Source organism: Neophocaena asiaeorientalis, unplaced genomic scaffold (assembly GCF_003031525.2).
Source record: "Neophocaena asiaeorientalis asiaeorientalis breed wild unplaced genomic scaffold, Neophocaena_asiaeorientalis_V1.1 scaffold116, whole genome shotgun sequence".
Lineage (NCBI taxonomy): Eukaryota > Metazoa > Chordata > Mammalia > Artiodactyla > Phocoenidae > Neophocaena > Neophocaena asiaeorientalis.
Window position 1 is genome coordinate 13,471,270 of NW_020174561.1, and position 13,192 is coordinate 13,484,461.

Genomic DNA, 13,192 nt, shown 5'->3' on the forward strand with positions numbered 1-13,192 from the left:
CTTTTCTGTTATTCATACCAGAGTGAAATGGAACAGACACACTTGCCATGGTGAATTGTAGTCCTCTACACAATTAGGAGCTCACTTCAGAGTGTTGTAGGAGTCTTTCTGGGCATACTAAGACCCCGGCGTTTAAAATGTGATGAGAAGGTGGATGTGCTTTCACCCCCCCCCCAACTTGGTTTCAGGTAAAAACCTCAAACAGACCTTTCAAACAAAAGATTTTGAAGGATTGAAAAGTAACTAATTTAATAGTCTTTGTATCACAGTTCCCCAAAACCTTTTTGAGAAAATTTAATAGCAAAAGTATTTCTGATTTTTTATGCTAATGCTTATCTTTTCTGTTAAGTTTATTATGTCTATGTCTATTAATGCTTAGCTCCTCTATTAATTTTTAAGTACATCTTCAAAATTAAACTTTAAATTATTGACATAATTTACTTCCTTAGTAATCTATATTAGACTTGTGTTAGACAATCTTAATAAAATTTTCTTCTTAAGAGAGCTCAGTGTTGAGAAACCATAAAAAATGTGGAATGAGTGTCCTATTCATGGGTGAGTACTTCTACGTATTCTACTCTTTCTTATTTTAAGTTATTTTTAATTCAGGGTCTCAACTGGAAACATAAGAGAGCAATTTTTTTTCTATTATCTGAGGAAAGTGATATCTATGACATCCAGTTAGAACTATGTCTGATATGGTAGAAAACATAATCCAAGGAAATGAGACACACTATTTGTTCCTGGTGTTCCTAAATCTGTTTTTATACTTACATATTTATTAAACTCTATGTAACATATGTGTGAAATTTCTGAAAGAGAAATACAATTAACAGTGGAAATAGAACTAGATTGATCTTAAATTCAAACACATAGACCCTAATTTTACATTACATGGGTTTTAATGTACAAAACTGGTCAGAATACCTAAGGTCTCTTTCATTGATTTTCCCTTTGGGGAAATAATGTAACATTTGGAGTAACATTTTGACCCTCTGTTAATTTCATGGGAGGTGTATTTTTTTAATATCTGAAAATAGGATATCTTACATATAATGGACCATACTTACTCTGAACATGAATAGTTTGTGTCTGAGTGTATGCTTCTAAGGGTCTTGAGAGTCTGTGTGTGTGTTGGATGTGGTTTCAGATGAGGGGACACCTGAGCAGTAGTGTATAGAGTGTGCCTGTATCTATTTCCTTTTCTCTTTTCTTTTCCACTTCTTCTCATATTCCCAACTATGGAGGACTAGGGATTGGATGAGAAACTGGGGCTTGGTTATAGAGGGAGACAGGCGTGAAATCTGGAAAACTAATATTTGTAGCCTTATAAATTAGTCCTGGTGATTTAAATTTGGCCTAGTCATTCTCCCTGGGACATTAGTTTCCACCATGTTTAGCACCAAGTAAAGTTTGATTTTTTTACCCATATCTTCATTTATCTTTTGAAGCCAGCTCTGGCTTTTTCCTTCTTCAGAACTTTCTCCCAGTTACTCAGCATGCTGTTGCTATTCAAATTCTTCAGCTTGTTGTCATCTTCACACTATCCCTAGCCTGCTCCCAACATTTCTCAGCTTTTTAATTGGGAGATTGTGTATAGGCAGTCTTAGAGCCCTTTCTGGGCTCCTTTATAATAACCTGTACCCCAGCATATGTGTAAGTTATCCCCATTCCTATCATATTTCTATTAACTTATATTGCAATTACCAGATTCATTTGTTGGTATCTACCTGTAGGCTAAGCTTTATGATGTCAGGGAATTTGTCTATCACAGGCAATGTTGCATCTCTAGCAGCTAATACCATGTCTGGCACATAGTAGGTCCTCAATAAATGAAGAGCACATGGGAAAAAATCATGTATGAATGAAAACATGGGCCACTACTTGCTTCTCTGTTTAGGAAGTTTACTACTATTATTTTCCAAATAATACTAGCAAAGGAGTTCTGCCATATCAATGATTCATTAAAAAAAAAATCAAGGTGGAGTGGTATCTTTGGAATGAGAACAGGGTTCAGCATAGTGACTATGAAGTATTAGCAAGCAAAAATTAGTACTCATTAAATACTGAGATACTTCTCTACACATAAAATCTGCATGCCAATTTAATTTCGTAGAAGCTTACTAATCTGTGGAGATGTTTGCTTGTTTTAATGAATCACCTTGTTTCTTCTACTGGGACATAGAGACAGTCAACTTCCTATATGGGCATTGGAGGTTTTAATCTCAGGGATAAGTTTGATGGTGTCAAGTTTTTATTTAATATTTTTTGCTGCCCCATTTATGAACATATAATCCATGTTATCTATCCTATATTAATTAGTTTTGTTCTTCTAGAACAAATTCATTTATTAGAACCCCTCAGAATCAATTCATAAACTCCAATTCATAACTTAGAACTTTTCAGAACCCATTTGTAATAGACTACAAGTCGTCCAACAGACTAAACTCTATCAGAGTGCATTGACATATGACCCTCTAAGCTGTTAGTGTTTATGGCACCAATACATGCAAGGATGGGGATGTTGGCAGAAAGTTGAAGGGAAAAATTTTTCCCCTCAGTCCTTACTCTTTTTTTGACATACACCACCCAAGTGTAAAAGTAATCTTTTGCTTTAATCCTTTATTCAAGAGCTAGCCTGGTGTTTTTTTTGTTTGTTTTTTGGGGTTTTTTTTTGCGGTACGCGGGCCCCTCACTGTTGTGGCCTCTCCCGTTGCGGAGCACAGGCTCCAGACGCGCAGGCTCAGCGGCCATGGCTCATGGGCCTAGCCGCTCCGCGGCATGTGGGATCTTCCCGGACCGGGGCACGAACCCGTGTCCCCTGCATCGGCAGGAGGACTCTCAACCACTGCGCCACCAGGGAAGCCCAGTCCTTACTCTTTATGCACCTCTAAGGTCAGAATTATCATGTATGACAAATATAAGCTAGAGTCAGAAAACAAGTAAAACAGGTAATTGACTATCCTTTACTGTTATGTAATGGGATAGAAAAACAGGAGAGCATTATGCATGGGGACTGTGAAATGGATGCATGGAAATAATTACAGAAGTCTTTTATAAGTCTCTAGAAGTACCTTGCAGCCAGTGAGTACTTAGTGAATATGCTTATTTTAAAAGTTCAATTTACAATATATGCAGGTTTTTGGAGGTTGTTTTGTGTGTGTGTTTTTGTTTGTTTGTTTTGTTTTTTTTTGTTTTTGCTAAACCAGTCCTCACAGTTGTGCCTTTGGCGAGTAATAACTGAAAGTTGGCAAACTGGAGCCCTTTACCCCAATACCTCATGCAGAACCAACATAGGAATATTTTAAGTGAACATGTTGATGGAGATAGTTAGAAGACAATAGCACAACTAATGAATCTGGTATATTATTGATGGAGTGTTCCCTCCTCAAAATACCACCTATTAGTTATTTTTTGTATGGCATGCCAGAAAAGTACCTGGGTATTATTATTTTTCATGATGTTGTACCTTTTGGTTTCTCTGCTCTATGATATTATTATCTTGGGAAAGAAAATTACTTCTCTGAGACTGATGTATAAAATGAGAGTGTTAACACTGAACCCACAAGGATTTCATGAAAATTGAATTAATATGTGTGTGTGTGTGTCACACGCATGTGAGAGAGAGGCGTGCATATAGAGAAACAGAGACCAGGAGGGTGAGCAAGCACATTCCTCAGTATGCCTGACACATAGTAAGATGGTAAATATTGGGGGCTTCCCTGGTGGTGCAGTGGTTGAGAGTCCGCCTGCCGATGCAGGGGACGTGGGTTCGTGCCCCAGTCCGGGAGGATCCCACATGCCGCGGAGCGGCTGGGCCCGTGAGCCATGGCCGCTGAGCCTGAGCATCCGGAGCCTGTGCTCCGCAACGGGAGAGGCCACAACAGTGAGAGGTCCATGTACCGCAAGAAAAAAAAAAAAAAGATGGTAAATATTCATTTTCCCCACACCCCTTCTCCTTTAGATCTGTAGTGGATTTCTTACGACCATAGCAAATTTTTAGTCTGGCACATATTCAGCATTCAGTAAGTGTTTGTTTCCTTCCTTTCTAGTTTTTATCTTGTTACTCAAGGAAATATGAATGTATATTTATTCAAATATAATAATGTTGATAATATATTTATTAATTGCTATGCATTATATGTGCCAAGAAAATCTCTCAAGCATCATATTGTGACTTCAGGCCTGAGCCTGGACTGAGATGCACGTAACCCATTGGTTGGAAGAACCTAACTCTCCTTATCTAACATGGTTGTTTTTGATGTAGCTCGTTTTTTCAATGCAGTCTATTAAATCTATATGAATATATGTAGATAAGCATTTTGATAGAAAAAAGAAATAAATGTTTTATTTTCTTCTATTTTTATACCTTTTCTCTATTGAAGGATTCTTATTTTTACACTCAAGGGTTTGAATTGGGTAGTTAGAATCACATAGTTATATAAATTCATGCATTTTGTATGTAAATGTGTTTTTAAACTCTAATAAAATAAACAATTTAATGTAAAAACCATATATTGGAATGTTGGTTTGTTGATTGACTAGGAAACAGGGATGGGAATCCTGGAAGCCTTAAAGTTATTTTGGGGACATGATTTTTTTGTTCTTTGTTGACTACATGACTCCTCTCTGCAATCATTATTAAAGGGATGTTTACCAGAGGTATCTGTCTTTAATCCCAGTTTCGATAGTGAATTTCAATTTTATATAGTATTCTTTTGAAGAACTCTTTCAGTGTGTTTGATCATATTCCTGTAGTTATAACACCTCTGATGGTTTAAGAACTGTTTGTCTTTACCAACCTTGAATCTGGTACCTCAACTGACAGGGAAGTTATTTTATTACACTCTGATTCTTTCAGTGCTAGGATTAGGAAGGTCAATTTATGTCCTAAGTTTACTCCATTGTTTGTTGTAGAGGCTGGTAAACATTATAAATGGATATCACAATTGGATTTTGAATCAATGACTTGACACCAAACCATATATTTTAATGAGAAGCTGGATTTTCCTTACAATGGTCACATAATGGTGTTAGTTTCTTGAAGAGGTATTAGAGTTAGAAAAGATAAAGACACAAAGCACTGTGAGGTCTTCAAATGCCATTATAGTTCACTCTTTTGAAAGACTTGCCAAGGTTAACCACAGTTCTTTTTGCTATGCTTTGTTACTCTGGACCACACTACAATGATTTTGAAATCATATGTGATAAATTTGCTCTGAATTTATTACTTATTTAAATACCTCACTTTGCTTTTAAGAGAAAACTGTATCGATGTATCTGTTATATACATGACCCCTTATTTGGTATTGACTATATGGCTTTATTCAAAGGTAAGCTAAGAGCCCTCTGATATATATGTAAAGTGAACTAGAATAGGTAGATTCAAATCTCTATGGGCTTGTCTATTTTCAGTAGGAATAAAAAGGAATTGTGTTCTATTTCATGTATTTTCTCACTTGAGAATACTGAATGCTTACTAGTCAATTCAAAAGCACCTTTGTTATATCATTAATGGAAAGTTTAGGCCAGATTTTGGAAAAAATCTATATTTTACTAGAATATTCTTCTTTAAAGCTTGTATTTTAATAATTTTACTTGGAATTGGATATATGTGGCTATTACAATTAACTCACATTTTGCCATTTTATTCCTGTGTACAAATAGTGTTTTTATTTTTCCCTTGCTTCAGAGAAATAATATAAACAAAATTGGTGGTCACCCCTAACAATAAAGTCCTTACTTTTCAAATTAACACATGAAAGTAGCCACTATTGTGTTGAAACTGGAGTCAGTTTCTTTCATTTTCCAGAACTACATGACAGGCATGGTTTTTTCATTCCAGTACAATACTGCCATGCTCCCAAGCAACAGCCTAGTTAGCAATGCATTAATCAGGGTAAAATGATATTATAAAGGTGGGGGCTATAGAACCCAGGGTGAACATACTACCATTTGAAAGAAAAGATGATTTTAGTCTTTCTGTTTAGATTTATCCCCAAATGACCATTTGGGATGCTTGATATACTAAACATATCTGTAACAACCATATTCTTTGAAAAAACTTTTACTTATTTGTTATCATTTGTTTTGGCAAGTTAGAGAAAGAGAGACAAGAAAGAGAGACAAGACAAGAGACAAGAGAGATTGAATCAAAGAAAATGTAGCCACAATATAATTACTATTTATAATTCCCTGTCTCCTAGAAAGTCAGCATTGTGATGAAGCTAAAGATGTTGCTTTATGTTTACATATACAATGAGAATTTTTTCCTGCTATTTATGACAGCTGTGAGAACATTTTATTGGAATTTTCTCTTTCTTTAGCAAATATATGCTCTTAAACTTTTAGTTGTTTTGTTTGCTTTATTGGTTACTGACCTATCACTTCTAATTTTTCATGTAAAAGGCTAATCTATGGAATTTTTCTTCATAGTTGTTGGAAGATTTTATAAGAGTGGATAGAGTAAGTTGGTCTCCCTCATAAAATACATAAACATTTTAGCAGTGCTAGATTACCTTCTTGAATTTAACTTATATTTATTGGGTGATCATTCTATGTTGAAAATAGGGGAAACATATTAGTTATCCATGTTTTTGTGCCTAGGAATAAGTTATGGTAAGTAGACATGCCTGTTTATTTAACCAGTCTGAGGATGGTTAAATAAAGGCTAGTATATATCTATCTATCTGTCTATCTTTCTATCTATCTATTGTGAATAAAATCAATAATAAATTTGAATTAAGTTCCTATATCAACATGTTGTGATAGAGAAAATATTTTAGACCAAAGAAAAAAATCTGATTTTCTGAACATTACCATTCTGTGAAAGTATGGATTGAAGCTGGGTCTCCACTAGGTAACATAGTTAACACATATTTGTGAAATCAGTGATACATAACCAGAATGCAAACCAGTTGAATATAAGCCCCTTAATGGTGGGGAATTTGTCCTGTTCACTTCTATTTTTCCAGTGACTAATAGCCATACAATACATATATATTGAATATAAACAAAAGAAAATATAGTTAAATGAATAGACTAAGGAATTATAATGTTAAAATTATGCTTGCTGTTATATAGTGTTGCTTAAGAAATTTTTACCTAATTAGAATAAATTTAAGAACTGCAGTAAGTATCAACAGACTGACATATGTACCATAAATCTATTTTATTTCTTTCTAAGTAAAATGGTTACATATGACTGGCAGCATATTGTTACTTGGCTTTGCTGACAATTGCACATTTTGCTTCACATTGTATGCATTTTTGTATTCAACTAGACATGCTTATTTATAGAAAATTTGGATATATTTTGTAGTGTAAATTATAACATATATAATTCTTGTAAAATTATTTTTTTCTAAAAAAATGTTTTCTTTCATGCAATGTGAGGGGATCATGTGGCATTCATAGAGATATAAACTTTAGAATTTTATTTATTATAGGCAAAGTTTGCCTTTGTATCCATTTGGTATCACCAAATTGTAAGTTACATGCTTTGAGTACTTTAACCAGTGCTTAGTTAATTTTGTGTGGGGTTTAGGAGGTAATAAGGAGTATCAAATGCCATTCTGTTGTTGAAGCAAATGTCTTTTTTTCTTTTTCTCAGTGGCAATTTAGATTAAAATTTGAGCAAGTAAATAGGATCATGATTTGCTTTGAGCATCTGTATTTATTCAGCTGTAACAAAAATACTTCATTTTAGTGTTCACTGTTAGGTATCTATTCCGAGTACTTATTTACTGCAATTTCTCTAAGAAGAATTTAGCTTGAAATGGATTCTCAGCTTTACCATATGTTTGATATAGTTCTTCATGAAAATAGAAACATACAAGAAATCTGAGCAAGTTCTTGCTGACCTATACAATACCTGCATCCTAATAGGTCATATTTCAGCTCCTATATTTTTGATAAATAGCCCAGCTCTTTTAAAAAGCTCTGTCCGTGGTGCTGAAACCTCTTGTGATGTATGAGCATGTCTTACTGATAAGTTCTAATGTCAGCCTCTCTGTGATAGTGATTCATCAGGTTGTAAAATTTGTGTTAGGGAAACACATTTAATTAGCAACTTTCATATTTTGGTTGTGTTAAAATTAACACAGTTGTCCTTTCGTTTTAAAGAGTTCATAACAATTACTTTCCAACATTGTCAAAAACAGCTAATACTTAATTAGAAACTGTCAGTGCTATCACAAAAGCAAATGTCTAGTATTAACAAATAAACTGATATGATTTCAGTGGTAGAAATGTTTACAGGCCAGTGACATGTTGATGATATGCAGAAAGCTATGGTAAGAAAACTTAAACACTTGATTATGAACAGATTAAGTAGCAGTTATAATGGAAGACTTGTAGCTTTGTAGAGATAAGCAATTTGCCTATAAAAAGTAAGGCTTATTACCTTCTGTAAATTTTTTTTTTAGTGTTTCAGGATGTTTTCTTTGTACACAAATACATTGGTTTTGTAGGACTATGGGTTTTTGTTTGTAAATATGACTAAAGCCCTAAAAATCTTGGTTGTTTTTTCCAGGTAAACTTCTTGTATTTTCTGTATAAGACTCTAAAATAATTAGTAGTGTTATTAGTACTTCAATTCAGTGATTCTCAATTTCTCTAAGCTGTGTTACTTAGGTGCCTTATAGTCATGGAAAACTGCACTTAATTTTTTAGTCTCAGAAGCTTTTCATGAGCAAAACTGTCTTCTTAAATTTCTGTTGAACTCTGGAACTTCTTCCACTATGAATTCAGTATATCTTACAATAAAATTTAAAAATCCTAGTCTCCTAAAGTTCTAAAATCCATTGTTATCTTGGGGAAAAGAACCATCCCCTTTGATCATAACTGTCTTTAACTCAGTACCGACTAGGTTAGTTGCTATACAAGTATATAAACCTCCTTCTTTGGGGGTCATGTAGAACATGTTTCCTTGCTGTATTTGCAACATAGAAGATTATTAGATTGTTTGCTTGTTATTGCAGTGGAGCTCATTAAGTGTTTACAATCACAGCAAGATTTGAAAATTACACCTAGATCATAAGTCCTACTGAAATTTGGCAATATTTTCTGCAAAGCAAGCAGCCTAATGTTGAGCTACTACCAATTATTAAAATAAGACTTTCATTTCCTTAGATACTGGATTTATATTGTATGAACTTAATAATTAAATCCACTCCAAAAGCTGCTTGTTAAGAAAAGAAAATCTATAAGTGAATACATAATTTCCAAGAGGATTTGTTTCTGTCAATAAAGGGTTAAGTACAATGTTATTATTTTCTTTCAATATTGATAAAGTATCTTCTAAAATCCATTTTTGTGCATTATAAAAATGTAGTTACATCACCCAGTAAAAGTGTCTTACTCTTAGCATTCCAAATTTCATTATAGAAAAACACTTTTTGAAAACATTGTCATTTAAATGATATCTGGTCAAATGATATTTCCCAGAAGTTATTCTTTATTTAGAAACAAAAACAAGACAAAAGCAATTGATTTTAATCCAAAATGTATTTTTCCTTATAAAAGAGGTCCACATATTCACTGTGTCTACTCTACAGAATTTGTCCATTTTATTACACCACGTGTCAATTCAAGTTTATCTGGTCACTGCAAAAACTCGTGGCTAACATGTGTAATACAACACAGGAGGAGGTATTGCTCAGTTCAACTACTCTTATATACTTAAAAAAAATACAGAAATGTTTTTGTCCACTTTAACTGTAGTCCAGACATAAAAGTTACATGAAAGTTCTAGAAAATGGAATTGTTTTATTTGGTTGCCACAGTACCCTTCGAAGCCAGTTAATTAAAATGCTGAACTTGTACATATGTCCATTGGTCAGGAGCAGCATTGGTGAAGCTTAAACTTCCTTCTACAAAGTAATATTTCTCTGCCTTTTTTATTTAAGTACAACCACAGTTTTGAGTTTTCTTTGAAGTAGATTTAGTTAGTTGTTTTTAGGACATGTTTGTTGGCACACCTATCACAGTTGCTTTTACTTCCAATGCTGTACCTTTTTCTTTGCCTGCTTCCCAGAGGTTGATCAGAGGAGGATAAAGCTCACTGAATGCAAAGGTTGGTTTCTGTAAGTAATTTCTCACATAGTTATGTCGACCATCACAGTTCATTTCTTGAGAGAGGCAGCTGAAAAGACATATCATACCAATAATCCCCAGAAAACCTCCAAGGTAGGCCATAAATGTTGTGATGTTACTCTTATCATACTCTTTTCCATCAGGGTGCAAACCTTTTGTGGTGACATTTACACATTGTTTTCTGCTTTTTTGATAGATGGTGGGGATATCAATACAAATCTTATACTCAGTTGATGGGTTCAGATGAGTAAGATTATATACCTTGACATCAGATGGTATTCGAGCACTTTGGGCAGCATGGGAATTTTGAGTCTTGACAAAGGCTGTCCACTTAACACTGGATTTGAGAATTTTAGAACTTGCTTTCCAAGACACCAGAACTGAGTTGGCCTGAACATCTTTTATTTTAATATTCAAGGATCCATTGTTATCCTGGGGAAAAGAGCCATCCACTTTGATCATAATAGACTTCAAGTCAGCACCAACCAGGTTAGTTGCTATACAGGTATATAAACCCCCTTCTGTTGGGGAGATGCCACTTATATCTAGTGTGCCTTCAGAATGGACATAGAACTTGTCTGTCAGAGTATTAGGCAGGAGTTTTTTACCAGAAGGTATGATCCAGGAGATTTCAGGCTGTGGCTCTGCAGTAGCTCTGCAGTGTAAGGAAACATAGCTCCCAGTTTCTAAATCCAGATTAGAAGGAAAACTCTCTGGAGCTATAAGAGGGAGACAGATTTCCATCATTTCCCTGAAATGCACCTGCCGAACATTCTGGCCTTGGAATTCAGGTGGGTCCACGCAAAACAGTGAATCTGGCTCCATAAATCGAATGTTGGTTTTGTTCATATTAATCCAACGGATGACACAATCACACCTGATGGGATTGCTGTGTATGCTGATTTCCTTGAGGTTTGGCAGAGACTCAATGGTACTGCGGTACAGGGCACTAAGGGCATTGCTGTTAAGCATGAGTGATTCCAGCTTGGGTAGTCTGAAAAATGCATTTGGGTGAATGTAAGACAACCTGGGGTTGTTAGTAGCTTCTATTTTTCTTAAATCTGGCAGATTATCCACAGCAAGACTGTCGATGGAAATCAGCTCAGGCATATTGTTTATTCCCAATTCTTTTAAATGTAGCATATTGCTAAAATCACCCCTCCGTATTCTATTAATGGGATTTTTATTTAGATCCAAAAATTTGAGGTTTACCACTTTTTGAAGAGCAACATGGGGCACTTTAATAAGCCTGTTGTCATAAAAAGAGATGCTTTCTAAGTTTTCAAGTCCAACCAAGGCATTATCTGGTATTTCCGTGAGGTTTATACCAGCTATAACCAGGCTGCGAAGATTGATAAGAGGCTTAAAGTTCATGTCTTTGATTCTGATGATTGGATTTTCCCCAATCATCAGAATCTCCAGATTGGGAAGAGCCTCAAACCACTTACTGTTGATCATCTGCAATCTATTAGAATTGAGATGAAGTCGAAGAAGATTATGTAGGCCAATAAAGGCTCCGGGTGAAATTGTAGAAAGCAAGTTGTGATTAATATAGAGTTCTTGTAAGTTACTAAGTCCAGACAGACATTTTTCAGGCAGCTCAGTAAGTTTGTTTTCCTCTAGGTACACAGAAAGAAGCTGAGGCATCTTTTTTACATTAATATTGGTAACTGAAGATAAATTGTTTTGAGATAAGTCCAGGCCAGTAAGATTTACTGGAAAGTCTATGGAGTATTCAATTTTTGCAATATTGTTAGTCTGTAGGAGCAGGATCTGTGTGTCAGCAGGCAATCTGGCTGGGAAATTTGAAAGACCTAAATCATTACAATCCACTGTAGATGCTTCCATATAAATGGATCTAGGTGTAAACCAGGGCCGGATTTCACATGTACACAATCGTGGGCAATCTGCTTTTTTATCTACAGCTTGTACTAGTGTAGTGATAGCTAGGCCAAGTAGCACATGAATTTGGAGTGGCAGGTCCTTCATCTTAGCTTTCTTCTTCAGAGATTTAATGGGTCCTTAAGGATTCCACGGTCACTGCTAGTAAGATCAGTAAGAGCTGATAGATAAGGAAAATAGTTGCTTTTGTCAAATGATGAATGCCATAGAGCTGCAAATATTTTCTTCATGGAAAAACGTGCCAGTGCCACAATTGCATTGTCCAGAAATGTCATGCATATTGAAGAAAAGGTTCCTATCTCCTTTATGATAGAATATTGATATACTTTTTGAAGATGGAGTATGTATAGATGGTCAGAGGAAATTAAGCAATTCATTTATTTAAGAGTGTAATACTCAAATCCCATGCTTGTTCAGTACTTGCAGGAATAGCAGCATGATGCTAACTATAATAAAATAAAATGTAAAAGAAAAAAGAGAAAAATAATTAGTCCAAAGGGACAAAAACACAATCTCCATTAACTGATTATGATTATCTTATATATAATATTCTTAGTTTACAGTTAATTCAGTATGTTTTGATGACTTCATCCTTGTTATGACTGTCCTTAATAGTTATTGGCCCAGACATTGGATAGGCCGGATTTTTTTTTTTTTATTGGAGTATAGTTGATTTACAATGTTGTATTAGTTTCAGGTGTGTACATCAAAGTGAATCAGTTATACATATACATATACACACTCTTTTTTAGATTCCTTTCCCATATAGGCCGTTACAGAGTATTGAGTAGACTAGCCTGTGTTTTATAGTAGGTCTTTATTAGTTAGCTATTTTATATATAGTATATGTCAATCCCAATCTCCCAACTTATCCCTCCCCTCCTTTCCCCTCTGGTAACCATAAGTTTGTTTTCTACATCTGTGACTCTATTTCTGTTTTGTAAATAAGTTCATTTGCACCATGTTTTTATATCCACATATAAGCAATATACTTGTCTTTCTCTGTCTCATTTACTTTACTCAGTATGACAATCTCTAGGTCCATCCATATTGCTGCAAATGGCATTATTTCATTCTTTTTTATGGCTGTGAAAGTGGATCTTTAGAAGACTGAAGTTGCATTAAACGTAAAAATTATTCTGCCAGAATTTGTCTTTGTTTTCAGATATTTGCTTGTTTATAGCCTGTAATTTAT

At 34.7% G+C, this 13,192-nt stretch overlaps 2 protein-coding genes across 2 annotated transcripts in view; one reads left to right on the plus strand and one right to left on the minus strand.

The window, feature by feature from the left end:
- The window catches only part of IMMP2L (inner mitochondrial membrane peptidase subunit 2), an 892,307-nt gene that overhangs the window by 416,887 nt on the left and 462,228 nt on the right, over positions 1-13,192 (plus strand). The window lies entirely within an intron of this gene.
- The window catches only part of LRRN3 (leucine rich repeat neuronal 3), a 36,393-nt gene continuing 32,692 nt past the window's right edge, over positions 9,492-13,192 (minus strand). The window contains exon 2 of the mRNA XM_024757774.1: positions 9,492-12,443. Coding sequence (XP_024613542.1) covers positions 9,958-12,084 — 2,127 coding nt within the window. The 5' untranslated portion in view covers positions 12,085-12,443 and the 3' untranslated portion in view covers positions 9,492-9,957. The remainder of the gene's footprint in view (positions 12,444-13,192) is intronic.